The following is a 19,129-nucleotide window of genomic DNA, read 5'->3' as shown; positions in this document are numbered from 1 at the left end:
ATTGGACCAATCGAGACACTGGCCTTTCTTTTCTTTAGAGGAACCGCTCAATTAATATGTCACCACAAGTCATGACCACGAGACCCTGCTAAAATAAGCGAGCCACTTCAGCCCTTGCCTCTGGAGAGAAACTAGAGAGAGACATAAATTGCCCTCCTTAAAGTAAAGGAGTCATCCAAAAAACCAATAAGTTGTGAGTGGGCACCTGCGGCACTGAAAATAAATACTGTTTTTTTTTTTTTTTTGCAACCTTGCACCCCCCCCCTCATCCCATTGCTTTATGAACAACCCATGAAAACAATTATATTTACCCATTTCCACAAGCATTCCCTACCTTCTCTGCAGCCTCCGCTTTATACACCTGTTTAAACATCCATCTTATAAATGAAGTTTAGGATTCAAACACACAAAAACACCGATAACTTTTAACTGTACTTCAGCCCAGGATTGTTTTGTTTTTATATATAAATCACAACTATTCGAGGCATTACTCATTGCAGCCCCCTACACCTATCACACCTGAACAAATACTACATTTTTTTAAATATTTAAATCCGTAAAGAAAATTTAAAGGCTATTTTTTCTGGTCAGGAACACTGCAGCAAAATGCCATTTCATAAAACTTAACAATGACATATATACATACACATATCAGTATGGTGTAGATACCATATATGTGTGTGTGTGTGTGTGTGTGTGTGTGTGTGTGTGTGTGTGTGTGTGTGTGTGTGTGTGTGTGTGTGTGTGTGTGTGTGTGTGTGTGTGTGTGATATAAACAAATGAGCAAAAAAAAAACAAATAAAACACAGGCATACTTATATATATAAAATATATATAAAATTATCAGGATGTAATAAACATTTCAGTTGATTTATTGCACATCTAGTAAACAATTAATCTGGATAAAATTATACCACCAATGTCAAAAGTGCCAAATTTGTTAAACCCCATAAATGTTTTGGTTTCCATTTATTTATTTGTCTGGACGGGTAAGAAATGGTCACATGCATTATCACATGCAGTAACTGTACGTACTGAAAAAGGAGAGGAGATAACGCGTTGGCTCACCTCTACGCATCCCTGCATTGCCCCCCCCCCCCCCCCCCCCCCCCCCGCTACACCTGACACTGCCTCTCAGACCTGTGGTGTGTGTCTGTGTGTGATGTGATCTCGAACATAATGAAGGTATGAAGAGTGGAGGAAGTGATCAAAGTGTCAACCAGAACCTCTGATACTGAAAACCTGCAGTGCCCCCCTGCTCGGAAACGCTATCTACACAGGTACGTAATTTAGATACCCCACTGGAGTACTACGAGGCTTTGATGTTAGTTTAATGGAGGATTAAAGTTTAAGTCAGACCACTGTTGCTTTCTTCTCAACTAGTAATGAAGACAGTACTTTCTGACCCAGAGTTCTGCATTTCTGAAAATAAACAGAAATAGACTGAAATATGTTGCAGCCTAAACCACGAAGGTGCTCACCCAATAGCATTTGACTGGTCAGGGTTATGAATTTAAAAGATGCATTTTGGGATGTTCAAAGTTTAATGAGACATGGGATGATATTAGCTCAAAAGGGACTGTTGAAATTAAAATTCTTTGCATTCCTTGTAAACGTTATAAATGAGAAAGCTGTGGAGAAACTGTGCAGATGTTCCCTGTAGCTTTATATAAATTCAGACCCCCAATTAACTTTGGGAATCAGGTCCTTTATGGTTTCAAACACATTTAAATGTTCAAAAACCACCAAAATGGTTTAAATTCTTTAAGTCACAACAAAAGAGCACGGAGGAAAAAAGTCAACATTATAGAAGCATTATATTACTGCATCTCATCTGTGTAATATGGTTTCACAAGCTTCAGCTGGAAGTGAAAGACACATTTAAGAGCATGATGACCGCTGTGCTAGCTGCACTGTGTGTGTGTACGCGTGTGTCTCATGGCAGACCCAGATGGCAGCGGGCAAAGAAAGGTGGGCAAAGGGGACAGGAAGCAGTAAGGAGAGTTCTGGTTACGAAGATCAGACGGCAGGACGAACTACGCTCAAAGCTACTGCCGCTGCAGTTCTAAAGGTGTAGGTTACACTCCCGGACACAAAGGACGCACAAATACAGACGCACACACTTACTCCCAGCTCCCCAAAGGCTTGTGCTGGTGTGTGTTTGCACCCGCTAGTATCTAATTAACATGCAATAGTAAATGTCCACATACTGTACATGCATGAGTATTCAGCAACACACATATCCTTCAAGCCCCCCTCAGCTAAGCAGATCCACTTAAAAGGGCTCCTATCAATTGTTGGCAGCCACGTTCAGTTGATCAGGCCCCTTTTCTCCACTGATGAAGACCAGACCCTGGAAAAGGTAGCCACCTATTAGCCACATGTTGCTTCTAATACTGACCCAATAAAATGCCATTCTTCCCGCCATGGAGAGTTCATCTAGCTTACCACACAGAGAGAAGAGGGAAGTAGAGACAGGAAAACAAAGCATTAAGCAGCGGTGCATTGATGGACAGAGAAAGAAAGCAGGAGAAAGAGGGAGAGGCACTCACAAATACAGATGTAACAGTGTCAAAGAAAAAGGGAAGCGTGTGGGCCTGCTGCTAATTTCCCGCCCTGAGTGCAGTAATCTGAGGGGAAGATTAAGGTGAAGGAGTTATTCTTGACTATTTTATTAAGAGGTGCTTTAGGCGCTGGAAGAAGGGGCTTTAGTGCTCCTCCAGCAGCGTGCCATACAATACAAGACAAACATTTGCTGTATTTCACCAAAGTACTCTCAGATGTGCTGGGTCGGGTCCTCGCCTTTTGCTGTGGAAGAACTTGGCATCAAAGTTGCCTACAATTCTTTGAAAACAACAACAAATTTAAAAAACCTGCCCCTCTTTCCTGTGGGTCCTGCCCTGAAAAAAATGTCCAGCTAATTAATTATAAGGTGTTAAAGAACAAATGGAAACCATGGCATCTAATTCTGCTTAAAGTGGGACAGAGTTAAACTTTTCCTTATATCAAAGAAAATGATGCAAATATGTGGATCTGAATTCTGCCATTAACATGTTTGTGTCATTTATTTATTACATTTTCCTTTTGTTTTTTCCAAATAATGACCCAAAACATCATCTAGCATAAATGTGTGAAACAACTGAGACTTTACTTCATGTCCCAGTCTTAAAAATTTGAATTTTTACATTACAGAAAATCTTTTAAAAACAAGACATTGCACTATATTAAAATTCAAATGAAACCGAGGCTGGCAACCGGCCAGCAGCAGCCTCACCCACCTGCCTCTTTTGTTTGCTTTGTCATTGCTTAACCATTCTTAAGCACTTACTGCTCTTCAGTGCTGTTGAAAAACAAGATGCCTCCGTCAGTGTACGCATGTGTGCCTGCGGTCATCGAAGTGAACTTTTACTGCATTCAGGAAAACGAAGAGAAACCGATTTGCAAAGCCAATTGAAATAGCACTGAAATAACAGTAACAACCCATGGAATCCACCCCCAAACTTAACCAACATGCAGGTCCTTGAGTGCAAACATTTGTTTGGAACAACATCTTCCTAATTAAAACTGCTTAATTGGCATGTCTGGAAACCTCAAGAACTTTGAGTTGAACGGTCAGCGTGGACAGACAAAAACCACAGAAGTGCCGTTTCAACCACTCATAAAACACAATTCAGAAACCGGATCTTCCTCTTTCCTTTTCTGAATTCGAAAAAGAGGATGTGGCTAGACTTGATGAGGAGAGAGGTGGAAAGTGAGGGAAGCATAAGGCTTGGATAGCCTCTCCTTAAACCAAACTTAGAAATTCTAATTATGTCACTTCAGACGTTAAAGATAGGCTGACTGATTAAAATCTGAGGTCACCATTATGTCAATCAGTGTCACCACCAGAGTGTCACTAGTATCAAAGTCCTAATGACACCTTTAGTGTCCCAAGATTAATGCTCTTCTACAGCAGTTACAATTCATGCACATTTTATTAATATACTCCCTCAGAAAAAAGCCCTGGCATGCATCAAAGATTACAAATTAATAGTGTATCCAACTGTGGAATTTCCTTTAAATGTGAGGTTTATCCAGTACGGACGCAGCATCAGGATGATTGCTTATTTGGTTATGACAGACTCAGAAGAACCACCCAAGTCCTCTGGGTGATGATGTGTGAACTCCTCAGGGAAGGACAGCAACAGTAAGTTAAGACCAAATTGGAAAGCTGGTGATGTTTAGGACAAGCTGTAATTGCCAGTGAAAGAAAGCAGCATTAAACCACTCGTGCGTCCTAAGACTCTGTAACTATAATAGCTGTTTGTTTGACCAAGAGTGAATCAAAAATTCTCAATTCCAATCTCAGTTCATTTTGATGCAAACCAAATAAATGATTGAGCAATATTTTCCCCCACCTTAGCACAGTTTACAACTATCAAAAGCCAGCTGAAGCATTTCTTAACCTTGCGTGGGGCATTACGTCAAACTCATGTAGCATTAAAGTCTGCAAGCTAAGCCCAGTTTTACTAACCAAAGCCAAACTCTGCCACACAAGTGTAACTGGTCTGGGTGTGTGCAACTACCAGAGCCACCCATAGCTTCTGCATGTGTCTGTTCTTCGTTGAACAAAGGGGTTATGTGTGTGCATGTGTGTGTTTTTCTTTACTGGAAAGAGTAAAAGGAAAGTACTGCAAATGTTCAGAATCAGGTTATTGAATCCTAAATGTCTGACCGTGACAACACTCTTCTCTCTGGACTGTGCCTTTCCACTGTGGAGAATATATAGTTAATACAGGCTGAGCACTTTGCCTTTGGGACAATGAGCATCACAGAGACGCATGCTTGTAATAGAGCTATTTGTTTTCCTCAGAAAGCTGTCCAAACGCTCTCGCTGGGATCACTAGACTGCACAAAGGCCAGCTATGAATTGGTCAAATCCACTGAGACAGGTCATTGATTAGGCCCATGGCTATAGGAACACAAATATGCAACTAAATTACATACTGGTGTTTGTGTGTGCAGACAGCTGTGAGTGTGTTAGTGTGCATGTGTGCATTGCTGTTGCACTGAAATCAACCTCAGCCTCTGATAAAATTTCATAAACCATTAACCTCTAAATGGAATATCATCCTTAAACCTCTTCTTTCGAGGAAAGCTTATCATGAAAATAACCCTTCACTCCAGTGAGGATATTATAAATGCAATTCTTTGGAAGACTGTGTAAGTTCATCTGATAAGGGTGATGCTTATGAATCAAAAGAAAGGGAAAAGGTGTAATGAGTCACAGGCTAGTATTCCACCAAACTGTCTTTAACAAGCTTTATAAAATATTTCTAATAATATACTGCACAATAATACACATACACAAAACATACAATGGACTACAGATACACAACTTTCTTCTTCCCCTTCTCATCATTTCTTCTTCACATCCGCTAGCCCTCCCTCACATCTCCCTTTTCAGCGAGAGCAGTTTGCCAGGGTCAGAAAGCAATTTAAACCTCTATTAATGAGAGTCAGTGAGAGAGAGAAGTGAGAGAAGAAGACTTAAAAGGAGGGAGAGAGAGAGAAAGATGAGGTAGTGGGGCGGAGAGAAGAAGAGGATGAGGAAGGAGGGAGGGGGTAGGCTGGGGTGTCAGCCATCAAAGCAGACCAGGAGAAAAGAAGGCCAGGTGCTGTTTGTGGGAATGTGCCGTCCATGGTTCCAGGGACCAGGGAGCTGAGGAGGGGGATGGGGGGGCACGGCAGTAATTAGCCAAGCCTGGAGGAGAGAGAGGGGCCCTTGAGGGCCCGCGGGGATAGCCCCTCCGAGAGGATACCATTTGCACTTCTACAGGAGCCGCCAGCCCCGGGCCACAAAGAAGGGGAAAAGGGGAACTATGGCATCCTTTATCAGGCCGGACAAAGACGCCGCATCTTTTCAAAGGAGACCGGAGAGAGAGAGAAACTCCAGTGTTCCAAAGAAGGAGGGGAGAAATAGGAAAAGAGAAGAAAAGAAAGAATCTTAGGACTGGTCAGGAGAGAGACAGAGGGAGAGATGCCAGTGTGTGGGTTGCAAAGCGAGACAGGAGGTTACGGTCATACTGCGACCCAGCCAGTCCTCTGAGACATCAGAAATTCACTAATGTCCCACACACGCTTAGACAACACATAGACTTATATTCCCAGTGCATGGCAACAAAAAATAAAATGGTATGTTGTTTACAAACACGATCATTTTCCACCTCAGCTAGCATCAGTCTTGGGACACGAAACATAAACTGCCTCTTTAACCAAAAGAACAGTTTGCCATAAAAGAGGCAAGTCCATTTGCTTTTTCACTTCATCTCATGGCAGTTAAGTAGAGGTAGTGGATAAGGAGCCAAAACGGCCACCCTACCTCTGACATTATCAGGGAATCTTAAGAGTTTTGCCCTCTTGTAGAGCGATGGAAAGTGAAGGTCACTGACATTACTTTTACCTGTTACCTTTGGAGTAGGGCTGCACAAGGGGGTGAATGGTAGTCATTGAAGCTATGAGGCTTTGTGCTCCCTGTTTGAGAGCAGCCTGACAGCCTGAGCTGAGTGGGGGCCAGGGGTCAGACAGGTCATGTGATAAGCCATTTCAGACCTGCATGTAGGGCCCCAGACTGAAGAGGCCTGAAAAATCTCAAGACCCCCCCCCCCCCCCCCCCATGTCTCTTCTCCTCCTTTCTTTCCCTTTCCTCTCTCTGTCCCCTCTCTCTTGCTCTCTTGCTCTCTCTGGACACAAAATGCCATTTGTTGTCCGTCAGTCAGTAGCGCAGAGCCCGGGTCGGGCCCAGCGCTGAAAGCTCCATTCACACACCCTCTCACCCAGGGATGTTTTTGCAATTCAATATTTTCACACGCAGGCAGCTTCATCGTTACTTTGGAACCGTACACTTGGCAGGATGAGGCTGGGGGCCTCTGGGACAGAGGGGCTGAGAGGTGGAGGAGAGGGGTCAGCACAGAAGAATCCTAGTGTCAGGAGGGGACGGGCCTGCGCCAGCTAATGGGCCATCTTGAAATATTTTAGCCAAGACCCCTCCAACACCTACACATACGCAGACACACATACACACACAAGCAAGTGTGCACTCACTCATGAACGAGGGCACACACATTCCACCCTACTCATCGCTTCACAACCAATCTGACTCCAGGTTAACAAGGAGGGCTCTTATTTCCTTCATCAAAATCTCTGTGCTAATATAGTCACACTATCCCGCCAGGAAATACTTTTTTCACACACACGCACACACACACACACACTAGACAGCATCTTTCTCGCCCACATCTCAAAGACACAGCCCATACCGAGCAGTAACCAAAATGCAATGGTTACAAGTGGATTCAGAAAAATACATAAATAAATTCAGAACACTACATTCATCAGCTGATGCCAGGGTTTCATTTTATGTTTCATGTCTCAAGCAAGGACTAGAAAATGGGTCAGAAAACAAGGAGCAGCCAAGAACAAATGTATGTACTTCATGTAAAGGTGCCTGCTTCTCACCAAACCAGTCCATGAGATTTATTCCAGTTTCACAACTGTAACACCAAAGGATTTGTTTAGCATACAGAGTGGTCGAGGTAAACGGGGGGACTGCAATGAGAGGGAGCTCCTAATATATTTATCCCGCGCACCACACTCTACTTAATGAAATTAAACCACACCAATAGTGGCCCTTTGTCTCTGGGGGATTCAGTAATCAACATGCCACCAGTTTTCATTTTGTATGAAAATAAATGGCAGCTGGTGATATGGGCCTAATTGTGTTTCATTCAGGGAGGAGCTGGGTGAGAAAAAAAAAACTTGCGGCAGTGATGTAGTGGAGCCAATTTTCATGGACAGCGGTGCTCGAGAGAGGTGGTCAAATAAGCAGAGGCATTCATCTGGGAATGCTACCCAGCTTCCACTCTCTGCTCGTCTCCCTCCTCTTTCTTCTATCCATCATACTCACAGAGAAAGTTAGCAAAGTATTAAACAAATAGAGAACTGGTGAGCCCTATGCACTAGCGCCTGGCAGGGTCACTGGATAATGACAGCTCAATTACTGTGAATCTCCTTGTACACCCCCCTCCCCACCCCACCCCCATCCCCACCCCCCCATTGTACAATCCACACCCACCCCACCCAGCATGACAAATTTGTCAAACTCACCAAAACGATGGGCCTGACAGTGTAATCGCTAACCGTCCCAACCAACATGAAAGGGGTCTTTATCTGGCCAAATCAAAGAACCTGATCTCTGAGAGAAAAGGGTGGGGGCGGTGGTGGTGGTGGTGGGGGACTGACTAGAGGAGAGAAATGTCCCGCTCGGCCCCTGCGAGACATGGAGATGCCTCTAATCCCCTTTAATGAGACACTGCTTGCCCATCTTTGTGGTAATGACGAACCACAGTGAGAAAGACAGCAAGGAGGAGGAGGGAGGGATAGAGAAGGAGAGATAGAAGTGGAGATGGAGCCAAGGCTTTGAACTGGCGGTCTTATGAAAGGGGAAGCAAGCAGTGGGAGTTTAGAGCCACACCGCCTCTACACATCACTGTTTGTTTCTGAAGACAGGCAAACAGCCCAGGGGACAGAGCAGTTTGTCTGCTTATCATATCAGAACAGGATGAGCCATCATCAGCTGTGCCCGACTGGGACTCAAATAGACTGTGTGTGTGTTGTGTGTGTGTGTGTGTGTGTGTGTGTGTGTGTGTGTGTGTGTGTGTGTCAGGATGGAGCAATGAGCTACAATTCATATGAAAAGACAAAGAAAAGTAGAAAATAAAGTCTTGTTCTCTGAGAATATTCTAAATGCATTTCTCTGCTCACAAACATTTTACACCTTTAACTGGCTTTGCATCACCTTGTCATTATGCTGTACATTTATTTGATAAAAAAATATATATATATATTTTAGGGTGATGTTAGGTCACTGCATTAGCTTTCAAGATCCTACAATATTAGTAGTAGTAGTATTGGTATGTATCCGCTGCATATCTACACATAGCAATTGCATGGAAACCCACAATACAAAATATATGAAAATGTAGCTAAAAATGTACTGTAGTACACTGCATTTGAAGGCGCTCTGTATGTATGTGTAGCAAAAAAGTTTCAGAACTTTTTCATTTTTGGAAATGACTGCTGACTCAGTCATTTGGACCACAAAAAGAAACCTGATATTGTCTCATTACAATTAAAAATGTGGTAATGTTGAAATAATATAGCACAAATTAGATACAGCACTGCAGTGAACAGGGAACATGGAGTAAATTAAAGCGAAAGCAACATAAAGGGGAGTTCATGAAAGGAAAACAGGAAAGGAAATGTAGGATTTGAAAGAAGTGAGTGAGAAAGAGGGAGAAAGTGAGCGGGTTAATACCAAACAGTTCAGGATTAGACTCAGATAAGACTAGTCACAATGTTGAGCAATCCCTGGGATATCACAATTCAAGGGGGAATCATGAGGGCTGTTAGTGCACACTAATTAGGGACTCGACACATTTGCCCTCTTGTTTTGCAAACAACACACACTGTTTAACAGTGGGTGGTACACAATCACGCAAGACACACATAGAGCTAATCATTTAGTGTTAATCAGCATCCTCGGAAGTAAAGATGGGATATTTCCAATGGGATGATTCCAGCAGTCCTGATGTATTTTTAGTCCTGAGAAGCTGGATGGAATACTCTAGACATGACCCACCAGTGCCTGGACATAATTTGATAAGCAAACACAGGTCAAGATAAAATGCACTTTACTTCAGACTAATGGCCTTTCATTTTTTTTAACCTCATTTTCACTAACACATACGGCTCATTTTGTTCAGTTATTTTTAACCAACACCCCCGTCCCCCTCTGCAGGCAGCAAACAAAGAGTATGAGAAGAGACAAAAAACAGGGGGCTGCTAAAAAAAGAAAGAAGAAGAAAGAAAGAAAACATCAGCGATATATCTCATACTCTCTTGGACATGTCAGATTCTCCACTACAAAGTGATCTGGAGATTGCTGTTTTTCCAAACATAGCAGATGAGGTCACAGCGCAAGTTGGGAAAGAGGCATTTTTTACCAGTTGAGTACAGTGAGGTAAATGTATCAGTGGAATGAATGGGATTTGAAGCCATGTGCAAGAGCTTAATGCAATGGTATGGCCAGCGTGAGACCAGGCAAGACGCATGGCGCTAAAATCTGTGTGTGTGTGTGTGTGTGTGTGTGTGTGTGTGTGTGTGTGTGTGTGTGTGTGTGTGTGTGTGTGTGTGTGTGTGTGTGTGTGCGTGTGTGTGCGTATGCATGCTTGTGTGAGAGTGCCTGCGTGCGTCCAGGTGCCCACCCATCACTGTGCCAGACTTGGCCAAGGTCAAAGCTCCAAACAGTGACAGGACCTCCAATAACTGTACAAAATGGTGCACACACACTGATTCCCACACACATTTAGTCAGCCAACGGTGCCAGCTCCTGCTGTTTGGATGACATTTACACTCAACCTTTCTAGTTTGTGATTGATTGGGGTTTTAAAGCATACCAATGCACAAAAATCTGTCACCACTGAGGTGTGTGTGTGTGTGTATGTGTGTGTGTGTGTGTGTGTGTGTGTCCACGCAAGATCCATCTGCATTATATTGTATGCATGGTTTCAATGTGTGCGTGTGTATGTGTCACTTCAAAGCAGGGAACTATGAAAAGAAAGTCAAATGTTTCAAAGCAAGCCTTCAGTGAGACTCAGTGAACAGTGAGGAGTCACTGTGGCTTCATTATTCTGCTAAAATAATAAAAAATTATTCTGATACTGAAATCATTTATTCTCATTCTTGGAACCCAAACCAGAATTATGTATTATTCAGTCTCTTGAATGCAGAATGAAATAATGCAATTAATGGCTTGGATAGGAAGGTATTTAGCGGTCAACACAACCTTTTTACTTGAAATGATTTCAGCATATCTTGAAAGTGATGTGATAGGGAGGGTTGGGTCACCAATGATGGCAAATGTTAAAACACAAGGAAACAAAAATCAGTGACAAAAGGGGCGATCAATAATTACACCCTCATAATTACTGGATGATAAAATGAGACTTTCTGTATTTCCTGGGATTCTTATGTCATTTCATCATCCACATTCCTACATATTGTTACATTTTATGGCACTTGTAACTGACTGAATAACAATAAAAGCACTGCCCCCATTTCACCAGGGAAAAGGAGGAGCCAAAGATAGTCAAAGAAAAAAATCATAAGACAGGGTTTACACAAATGAACTGATATATTTGAATCAAAGTTTGATAAATTGTTCTATTAAAAGCAGTGCAGCTGCAATAAATCATAGCTTAATCATTTGTTTAGTTATCACCTTTGTGTATTCCTGGTGCAGGTGGATGAGATCATAAATAAGTTTTCTTTAGAAGCTGAATGCAGACTGATGGAAAATGGTTACAAAAAAAACAATGAGCCTTTATTTGAATCATGTTACAGAATCTAATCAAATGGTGACCATATGTTACTGCATGAGACTGTGTCTAGATGCTGAACTAACCATAACCATGACCTTGTCCTAACCTCAACTGGAGGAACTTCCTCTGCAACAAATTAATATGCTACAAACATGCAGATGTGTAGCGTATAAATTTCCTTAGCTTTTAAAATGTCATTTGTAAAGCTACTCCTTTCACAGGACTTCATACAGTGTGTTCTGGCTATGTTAGTACAAAAAACATTTTACTAAACACATGTGGACAAAGATGATCATAGAAGGAAATAAATACGGAAAACCAGTAAGAGCCTCTCTCCTCACAATGCACACAAATCTGCAATCTACACATGTACACACTTAAAATGAGGAAATGACATCCAACAAACTTCTATAATCAAGTACTTATGTAGCAAATGTGGCCTTGCCAAGTGTGGACTGATGCAATTAGTCAGGCTACACAATTTTTCAGTCATTCAAAAACTGACACAAATGATCCTAAAATCGGTCCAAATGCTCTGATCAAAATGCCCAAAGCCATGTAAAATTCAATAAATGAACTGTTTCTGTGGCGAAAACTCGATTTTAGGTCGTCTTCATGACAAGGTGAACAGTATGTCTGTAAAAGAAAAATAGATTTAAAATAATAATAATAATAATAATAAATAATAATAAAATAAAGGCTATACTATGCAGAAGTAGCACATGCTACACATTTCGACAGCAGCCAAACGGTGATGCCTGAAATCAGAGTGCTCCAAAGATCATTCACATCATCACACATGAATGCAAATGGGCTCAATGGAACCACAAGAATCTCAGGTTTCCCTCCCTGTTTTAGCCATGCAGGGTCCGCAGCAATAAAGCACAGATCTCACAGGTATTTTTTATTTCATATCATATCCAGCATCACCGACATTCAAAATAAGCAAATGTCGTTATGTGTACTGTAAATGCGCTGTGAGCAAATCGTCGGAATTCATGAATGAACGAATGTAACGCCACAAATTAAAAAAAAAAAAAAGTCTTCTTAAACCATCAAAATAAGAGTCATTAACGATCTTTCTGCGGATGTCTGTTGCCTGCAGTAGCTTGCTGCTGTTCTTCAAAATAAAAGCAACTAAAACTGAGATTTACATTTTCATAAAAGTAACTACAAAAAGCACTTAAAGTACTACTGTAGATTTCCTCTGCATTTGATGATCCTATCATTTTTTTATGTCCAGGCTCTAATCTGTGAACATGAAGGAGTGCTATCTGACACACATTACCGCTGCATAGCAGTAACACATTGGGTCCCTGAACGTTTAGCCAGAAGTTCAACATAGCTACCATTGTTGGTTTTAAAGTGTTATGGGTTGGGTTTTATTACTTCTGTCAAAACATCAGAAGCTGTTGAGCTAGGCCAAGTTCATGACTGGGAGTCCATCTAAAAAGGGGCCTTTAACACGAAGATCAATAGGATATCTTGCAATTAGTGTATACATGCTAGAAAGAGACAGAGACAGAGATAGAGGGGGTGCGTTCAAGAGGAAATTGTGCGCATCCGGCCAATCAACAACACCAGCAAAAGTGAGACTGTAAAAAAAAAAAAAAAAAAAACTGACACTACTTTCTGATTATTGGCCGGTAATGCAGAGAACTAAAATATGTGTTTTTAAAAAATCAATAATGTGCGCAAGTACAATCTGCGTACATTCATTGGCTTTCTATTTCTCCATGTGTGAGAAATCACGCGGTTCTATTTTAATTACCTATTTTTTTTAGAGCGGGAGAGGAAGACAACAGCGCGTGCATGTGTATGTATGTATTGGTCTCACCTGTGTGCTGAAAAAAATACCTGGAAAATAAATGGACACCCACTCAACCGGAAGTCTTAATTGATTTTTTTTTTTTTAATGAAAAGAAAAACACACACACACAATTTAACGCTACATATGGACCCCTAAGAATACCACAATAAAACAGCCGCAAGGTGTTAAACATTTCAAACACAATCACCCTTCTGTAGCGCACACACAAACACACACACGTATGACTTCATTGTGAGTAATGCCAAAAGCAATTATATTGTCAGTTTCCGTCTTTATTCTCAGCCAGATTGCCTGTATTGATTTTTTGTTTTTTAAGATAACAAAAGGCAAGTCTCATCAAAATCGTTTCCCTCGATAAAAAGAGATGTGACGTTAAGGCTCAAGTGTATCCACAGATTTCTTCACTGGTTTAACAAAATGTTGAGAAAATACTGTTTAACATTTTAAATAAAAATTAATAAATACTAGTAGACATTGATCTCAAATTAAAAGTCGCATCTTTAATATTATATTTCATATATATATATTATATATATATATATATATATATATATATTATATATATATATATACTATATATATATATATATATATATATATATATATATATATATATATATATATATATATATATAATCACAGGAACAGAGAAAGTAAAACCATATTTTGTCATTAATATTCATTAATGCTGACCCAAACGAGTAATGTCAACAAACCAGAACTAATACATAGCTTGTTAGTGATCAATGCCCAGCTGTATTTAAGCGCTCACATAGTCGTGCTGGGCAAAACTATAGAGTAAAATATTCTAATGTCGTGGCCTTTAATGTGTAGTCAGTGTCCGAGAGAATAACATAATATTTAAAAATAAAAAAATAAACTAAAAAATGATAAAGCAGCTGCTGCATAATGCCGTGGGCCTGTAGTCTACTGTATTCAGCTACAGTAGAAAGTGTCTTACTCATCAAAATTGAGGAGGGGGGGGGGGGGGGTGCTGAAATACACTCCCCCGTGTCGCATTCAAAAGTTGTGGGCCTGCATGATTTGAATGTTAAGGAAGAACATGATATTTTTCATGCCTTCTGTCTGCTCTGTTTTTCCTACCGCTGCAACACAACAGATTTGAGGCCTCTGAGCTGCAGAGGCTCCCAGTGCTCCGATGTGAGTGCTACAAAGCCAGGTATTTGTGTTCATTAGCACCCGGATCAACAGACTATCAAGGCTGTTCAGAGATCAAGACCAAGTGCAATTACTGGCAAGAGGCTGGATCCTCCACATGTTTAAGTATTTTCACAAAGCAGCGTAGTTTGCGTTTTGCTTTTCACTCATTTTTCTTTCTTTCTTTCTTTTTTCTCTTGCTTTGTCTTAAACTTATACAGGAACTTTGTCTGTGCGCTCTCGTATATGGAGAACGTGTGAAGCGTTACGGTAACAACAAGAATGTGACTGCAAAATGGGGGGGGGGAAATGTTATTGTTTTTGTTCTCATTGTTTTTCTCATTGGAAGAGCGCTGAAACCCTCTGCTAAAATGTATTAAACTGCTCCAAAATATACCAGATTTATTTGGGGTGTATTGCAAGTAACGCTCATCAAAAATAAACACATTTCATGTTTGTTTAAAATGTTTGGCACACGTATTTGTTTCACGTTGGGTCTAATAGCCTTAATTGCGTCTAAAATAAGGTCGAGGTCATGTTGAATTAACAAGGACAGAGGCAACGCTACAAAGTTTTTGAAGGCCTGGAAACACGCAATCAGCAAAACGACATATCCCTAAAATAATATATTTTTTCCATTATTAAAAAAAAGTACAACACAGTGTCTTGTTTTAAGCTCTGCATGTTTCATAAAACCACAGCCAAAGTCACTATGGTTAGACGAAAACAAACAGCGAGACAGAACAGAATAAAATGACAACAGGCCTGCGTCAAATTGCGATGTTATGAAGCATTTGTCTTTCAAATGAATTGTGGATAAATAAGCAGAGTGATCCACACAGGCTGTAGAAAACAAAGTGCATTCATGCAAGAACAAAATAGGCGGTTTAAGTAAATGTAATTCATAAATCAACCCACCAACAACAAACAAATGTCAAACGATAAACATGGTCCATTTCCAACAACAAAGTGCTCATGTTCGCAAAACCGAATACATGAATTTTCCGTGTGACGCGAGCAACAGTCCACTAAGTCGTCGTATGGGCGCTCTCAAGACACATTATTGATTGGCATTCCCTCGAGGAGGAAACAGCCTGCTGCAGTCCGGTGGCCTTGGGACGAAACAAATTTGCAGGAGAGCAATATCTGCTGAGATTTGAGCGGGATGGAAACTCTGCATTAAAATATTGCTTTTTCTTTCTAAATTCGCATCTCTGCGTCTCAGTTTGCAGGCGAATGAAAGAGCGCGCCCAGCTCGGCGTGAGCTCTGGCGCAGCAGCAGCGCGCAGCAGAGCAGTACCACAGCGCCCACTATTTCAAAAGCCGGGAATATTATTTCACAAGACTTGAAACGGCTCTATGAAAAAAAAAAAAAAAAAGTTACTATCCATTTCGACAACTTTCTTGGCGGCTTCGGGAGAGAAATCTGCGCCTTCGGGGAAGCGCCGACAGCCGAAAAGAGCAAAATACAACATGAAGCTGTTTTTGGAAGGCAGTGTTTATCTCTGCCTTTATCGGAGTGCAATCAGCTAAAGCACCAGCGGCGTTTCTCATCACACATGAAAACTTTTTGACACTGGAACCAGCGAAGCCAAGACCGCAGCATGCAGGGAAACGAGACTGAGCGGCCGTAACGGGACGTATTTATAGCAGAAAAGTTATCTTTGAGCAAAGAGTAGACCTATCTTCCTTTAAGGGTATGGCAAATGACAAGGACACACTGGACATCTACACAGCCGGGAGTTTGAAGCCGGCGGGTGAAAGCGATAAGAAGGGGAAAATAGACCTACTTTTGGCCAGTTTTCTCGCCCTCGCCTTGGATCTCATCTTGTCGGCTTGTAGATTCCTCTCGTCGTCCTCCGTGAGCCCAGAAGCAGCAAACAACACTATCTTCATCTCACCAGCATTGTCAGTTGTGATACCTTCGCACATGCGCACAGGCCATTCAATCTGACACCCTCGCCGGGGCCAAAAAAACTTTCCAATGTATTCATCATCATCACTTTTTTGTCCTATCGTCTCCCCTTTAGATCACTTATCTCTTCCCCTCCTCCTCTTCCTCTCCTCCTGCTCTCTCTTCACCATCTCACCTTCCCTCCCTCCCTCCCCTTACCATCCCCTTACCCTCGTCCCCCTTCTCACCCCTACACCCTCCACCCGCCCCATTCAGCTCCTGCCAGCACCCTCTTGGATTTTTACCCCTTTAACAGCGACTGCTTGGTTTTCTCCAACACAGCGGTGAGCACAGTCAGGTATGGTGGTGAGGTCAAGGTCGTATTGTAATAATGGAATTACATTTTTTAAATATTATTAAGGTAATAGATTACTTAGTATTTTTTTCATCTGTGTATTTATTTGTTTGTCCTGCTAAAAAGAGAGAGAGAGAGAGAGAGAGGTTTCTTCCTTAATTTACAGATTTACAGAAACTTTGTAATTAGGCTGTTGCCGCGGCTGATAGCTCAGCGTGTGTTGTGCCAAAAGTGCTGGAATTGCAGAGGTTATTTTTAACTTCATTAATTCACACGCACACGTAAATAGGTCCAAGGCTCGGGCTCGATTGTGGTTGCAACTTTACAAGCTTACAACCTATGATTTGGTGTGTGTGTGTGTGTGTGTGTGTGTGTGTGTGTGTGTGTGTGTGTGTGTGTGTGTGTGTGTGTGTGTGTGTGTGTGTGTGTGTGTGTAAACCTTGTTGCCCTCAGGACAAGCAGCGGCCAGCAGCTGTTTGACGCATGCACGGCGCCTTCACCAGCAGAGTCCTACCGGAGACACGTCCAGGCTTTCATTCTTTCTTTCTTTCTTTCTTTCTTTTTTTCTTTCTTTTGTATTCACATTTGTAACAATCCTAGTGGTTATTTCTTGGATACGTTTCTGTGCTCACTGTTACCAACACCGTGCGCACTGCTTTCGCGGATCACCTGAACGCAGGTAGACAGAATGCAAGCTTTGTCGTTGCAGCTGTGACTTTTGCCTTGCACCTGTTTGTTTGTTTGCTCCAGGCAGAGGAAGACCGTCTTTACCTTAATCCGTGCATCCAGCAGCTCGATGTAGCCTGAAGGACTCAAAGGTAAAATTTAGATTTCTATTAACAGCAAAAAAAAAAAATTGCTCAAACACAGCTACATAATTATTCACATAATTTTTTCTTAACTTGTTAGTGTACAATTTAGGAAATAAATGGTATTTATATGAGATATCTACTGGACACTGTAGTTTTATTGCACCTATTTTACAATGTCAAATGTGTATTATTATTATTATTATTATTATTACGTTAAATTAGATCATACTAACAGTATCTTTTTGCTGATGACCGAATTTTTCATGAAAAAGCGAAAGAGACTGAAAGCTGTAAACATCTATTCCGATTTTATTATTTTTAAATCATCTTGTTACTTTTAAAAGTAACAAGATCCGTGTGGGCTGCCAGGCCAGTCGATATATTCATGTGGTGCCTGCGTGGGCCTTTAGCCTACATGTCATATGGGAATGGTTTCCATCTAGTTTAGCAGAATAAAGGCGGCTCTATGTTGGAGCCTATTAAAGATCGGTGACGATGGAGCAACTGCAGTCTGCTGGGAGAGCGGCAGGAATCTATTCCCTGGACATATTTTATGGGATATTTTACTTACAAATCCATTATATTATTATTATTATTATTATTATTATTATTATTATTATTATTATTATTATTGTTGTTGTTGTGCTATTTTTTTCTGAATTACATTGCCATGTAAATAATTCCGTGATGTGTGACAATTCTTTGATTTCCTTGCATGGGGACTTCTTACGGTGCACACTGATCTGAGTAAAGGATCGATCTTATCAAACACGTCTCCAGTCTATGCTGGAGAGAAATAGCCGTGGGATGTTTTCTCACGGGTTGAAGTGAAACGAATGAGGTGATCATTAATCAATAACAATCAGCAGTAATTAGCATACATTAAGTGCATATTAGGGAGTTTGTCTTGCATCATGAGGCGAGGAGGTTTATGTGGTTGGCTTGACAGAATGCATGAGAATTATAGTTTAGAGAGTGTAAAGAGTAATGGGAAAGCCACCTTGTTACTTATGCTATAATTTTTTTATTTATTTATTTAATTTTTTTTTGACAATTAGAGAAAAAAAACATCAGGTAAAACACGGGGGATTTATTTTTAAAAGACACAAGCTCACGGCCTTGTATGCGGCGCAAAACAGGGACAGACAGAGCGAATGAAACGGGTCGATAAGCTCGTAATAAATTATGTGAAAAACAATCGTGTACAAAGGTTTTGTTTATTCCTTTTGGTGTCTGAAGGAACCGTGGGAGCGTGGCGACAAGCCATCAATAATCCATTGTCTTAATCGACCGGCTTTATCGATACCTCCTCCTTCATCCAATTTCAGTCAGGGGAAAACTGGAAGAAAAAAAAAAGACATTCAGCAGAACTTTCTCCACTTTGTCGGAATCATTTCCATCAGTGGCCCGAAAAAGTTCAGGCCTCTCAATATTTCCTGCACATCGGGTTGGACAAATGACTTCACATGGTGCAACACCTTTTTTTAAAGGAGCAATTAACTGTGATTACGCTTGCAAAGAAAAGTGTTGCTCTCCGACACTAGGCCGTTGGGGAATACTTTTCTGCGCCATTTAAAGCTTTAAATGGTTTGGGGAAACATAGAACGGCTGCTCGGAGAAACTTCGCGTTTCGTAGTATTCACTTTCCAGAAATGTGAC

At 41.2% G+C, this 19,129-nt stretch overlaps 1 protein-coding gene across 5 annotated transcripts in view; it reads right to left on the bottom strand.

Annotated features, from left to right (window-relative positions):
• The window catches only part of prdm16 (PR domain containing 16), a 174,190-nt gene extending 157,818 nt beyond the window's left edge, over nt 1-16,372 (bottom strand). For all 5 annotated transcript variants that reach the window (XM_030734103.1, XM_030734106.1, XM_030734104.1 and 2 more), the window contains exon 1: nt 16,200-16,372. In XM_030734103.1, coding sequence (XP_030589963.1) covers nt 16,200-16,341 — 142 coding nt within the window. In that variant the 5' untranslated portion in view covers nt 16,342-16,372. The remainder of the gene's footprint in view (nt 1-16,199) is intronic.
• Between the last annotated feature and the right edge of the window lie 2,757 nt (nt 16,373-19,129).

The sequence above is a fragment of the Archocentrus centrarchus genome, chromosome 7 (assembly GCF_007364275.1).
Source record: "Archocentrus centrarchus isolate MPI-CPG fArcCen1 chromosome 7, fArcCen1, whole genome shotgun sequence".
In the NCBI taxonomy this organism is placed as follows: Eukaryota; Metazoa; Chordata; class Actinopteri; order Cichliformes; family Cichlidae; genus Archocentrus; species Archocentrus centrarchus.
The sequence above is the reverse complement of the archived record's forward strand: the minus strand, read 5'-3'. Positions and strand labels throughout refer to the sequence as shown.